The sequence below is a fragment of the Dromiciops gliroides genome, chromosome 1 (assembly GCF_019393635.1).
Source record: "Dromiciops gliroides isolate mDroGli1 chromosome 1, mDroGli1.pri, whole genome shotgun sequence".
Taxonomy (NCBI): Eukaryota; Metazoa; Chordata; class Mammalia; order Microbiotheria; family Microbiotheriidae; genus Dromiciops; species Dromiciops gliroides.
The window spans coordinates 525,320,118-525,323,053 of NC_057861.1; the positions used below are offsets into that span (position 1 = coordinate 525,320,118).

Consider the following 2,936-nt stretch of genomic DNA (forward strand, 5'->3'; position numbering starts at 1 on the left):
TCAGCATTCCTGTCCTTCAGCTCAAAGCTTTCCCACCAGTTCAGACCTAGGTATACTAGTCTTCTAGCTGATTTAGAAGTTCCCCTAGCGTGGACCCAGGAATACCCATTTTCAACTACATTGGCAGATGGGAAGGAGAGTTCATATTGTGGCTCTTCTTACACTTTCACTGCTGAGATATGGGCAGATGAAGGGTGCAGGATGTTGAGGGTTGAGGCCCTTTTACAAGGAGGTGGAGCTAGGTCACTTCCTTCCCTTCTGGGGGGGGGGAACCTAGGCTAAGTCCTGCCCATCAGCCTGAGAAGGGCTCTGAACTCAGACAGACTACCAGGCTCCCTTCAGGATCTCCAGCTAGGGCTGTGAGAACCTCCAACTGCAGGTAAGAATGAAGACGACTGGCTGGGTCAAGGTCAGGGCTGTGATGAGCTGGGCCACCCCAGGCAAGGCTGAGGCTAGGGAAGAGCATCTTTCAAGATAGAAGGAAGGAGGAGGGCGAATTGGAGCAGAATAGATGAAGCGTCCTTATCCAAGGGGGTAATAGGAGGGTTGGGGATGGGGGAGGTCAAGGGCTTGATTGGTCACTAGGTCTAAAACTGGAGGAGTTTGTAGTGAGAGCCAGATCCAGGGGCACTCAGCAAGTGGGAGGGCATTCATGTTGGGCATCTCCACCCCGATTACTTCTGAGGCTGGAAAAAGCCGTTGAACCACAAACTCAACCAGGCAGCTGGTGGAGGTGTGGGCAGATTAGGGAGGATATTCTAGCCTCTGCAGATCCCTCCTTGTGTTTCTCCTCATAGGTTTTGACTCCCAGACACCCCAGAAGCTTTCTGGGTCCTTGGGAGATCCCGCCTGTTGTTGTGGAGATGGTGTCCCCTCTGTCTCTGTTGCTGCTCCTCATCCTCACTGAGTGCTGTTGGGCTTCGACAGCCTCAGTAGCCATGGATGACACCCAGACCCTGGATATGACGTCTGTGTCAGTCTCTTCGGATCTGTACCCCCCATCCTCTCACCTGGCCCTGCAAGCCACATCCTTACCGGCTTCAACTTCAGATATGGCCCCCGAGCCCTCTCCCATCCTGGATGCTGGGCCCTTGACATCCTTGATGACAGAGGTCAGGGAAAGTACTTCTACTACAGAAGCGGCATCCCCCACCACTTTGGCTTCTACCGAAGGGCCCAGTAGCACCAAGGAACTGGCTACACATCCATCAAGTGCAGTTACCATGGTAACGACTCCCTTCTCTTCACTCCCAACCTTCGATCCCACCGTAAAGCAGGAGAAGGCCGACATCTCAGGGCAGGAGGAGAATACCACCCTGGTCACTAAAGAAACAACCTCCTCTGAGGTTATTTCAGCTAACACAACCACCTTCACCATGACAAGAAGTTCCCAAGTGTTCCCGACCACCTTCACATCTTCCACCTCATTGACCAATGTGTCTCCTGCAAACCAACTGAAACAAGATAGAAATAACTCTGTGCTGGTAATTCTGGTTGTGGTGGTCCTGACGATGACTCTCTTGGCAGTCCTGTTCTTTCTGTGGCGGCGGCGGCAAAAGAGAAGGACAGGGGCTCTGATACTCTCAGGGAGTGGGAAACATAAGGGAGCTGGGGATGCTTGGGCTGGGCCAGCTCAGGTTACAGAGGAGCAGGCTGCATCTGGGTCAGCAGCAGTGGAAGGGGAGATCGGGACCCCTGAAGGGGAGGGGACTGGCCGTAGGCCCACACTCACCACCTTCTTTGGCAGGCGGAAGTCGAGACAGGGTTCTGTGATGCTGGAGGACCTGGAGGCTGGGACAGTCAACAACAACCTCAAAGATGAGAGCGAACCCCTTGTGGAAAATGTGGATGGAGCTGTAAAGCCTTCTGAAGCTGATGACTCAAGTGCTGATGGGTCTGTAGCAGGAGATGGGAACTTGCCCTCAGCCCCAGTGACCAAGGTGTGAAGGAACCAGGGTCATCAATGAGGCATATATGAAGGTGTTCTAGGCACAGTGCTAGGCACTGTGAGACAAGTGTAAGATCCCGCCTTCAAGAATTTAACTTCCCCATTCTTTATCAACTCTTGTAATCATCTTAACAACCTTTTTTTCATCACCATGATTACCTCCATCCACCCTACCTTCATTGTCTCCATGACCATAATTTTTGTCATCTTCCTCTTCACCATTACAGTCCCGGAATATTGTTTGGGAAACCCAGGGTCTCTCCAGTAAAATCTTCATGGGACAACATTTCTGGACTGCCTAATTTTCTTTCTTTCTTTCTTTTTTTTTTTGGTGAGGCAATTGGGGTTAAGTGACTTGCCCAGGGTCACACAGCTAGTAAGTGTCAAGTATCTGAGGTCAGATTTGAACTCAGGTCCTCCTGAATCCAGGGCTGGTGCTCTATCCACTGCGCCACCTAGCTGCCCCGACTGCCTAATTTTCAAGAAAAAGATATTTTGACAAGTTCATGTCATGGATTTGCCCCAAAAGACTCATCCAGGGTCTACCATAGGAGCCATCGGCTGTGCTTCAGCTCAGGACGCTAGTTCCCACTGGGCCACTGACACACCCTTTGTATCTCTGACAGAACCTTCTCTATTCCTTGGTTCAATGGCCCAGTTAATGACCAGCCCACCTGCTAACTTTAATTCTAATGAAACTGACCCTGGATTGGCCCAAGCCATCCCTGAGGTAGCTTCATGACCGAGTTCCAGCCTGCCTCTCCAGACGTTACTGCACTCCATGCTTTCTGTGGCTCAGCCAACCTGACTGACTTGTTGCTCACACATATAATTCTGCCTCTCACCTCCATGCCTTTGCACAGGTGGTCCCCCATTCTTGGAATGCCCTCTCTCTTCAACACTGACTTTTAGAATCCATAGTTTCCTGTAAAGATTAACCCACATGCCACTTCCTACATGAAGCTTTTTCTCATCCTCAAAGCTGTTG

General features: G+C 51.1%; 1 protein-coding gene across 1 annotated transcript; it reads left to right on the plus strand.

The window, feature by feature from the left end:
• The first annotated feature begins 243 nt into the window (after positions 1-243).
• SPN (sialophorin) lies at positions 244-2,245 on the plus strand. Its single transcript, XM_043982135.1, has 2 exons — positions 244-379; positions 798-2,245. The coding sequence occupies exon 2, from the start codon at positions 864-866 to the stop codon at positions 1,944-1,946; it is 1,083 nt and encodes a 360-aa protein (XP_043838070.1). The 5' UTR covers positions 244-379; positions 798-863; the 3' UTR covers positions 1,947-2,245.
• The last annotated feature ends 691 nt before the right edge of the window (positions 2,246-2,936 follow it).

Coding starts and splice junctions, on each gene's coding strand:
- SPN (XM_043982135.1), top strand. CDS start 864: ATGGTGTCCCCTCTGTCTCTGTTGCTGCTCCTCATCCTCACTGAGTGC.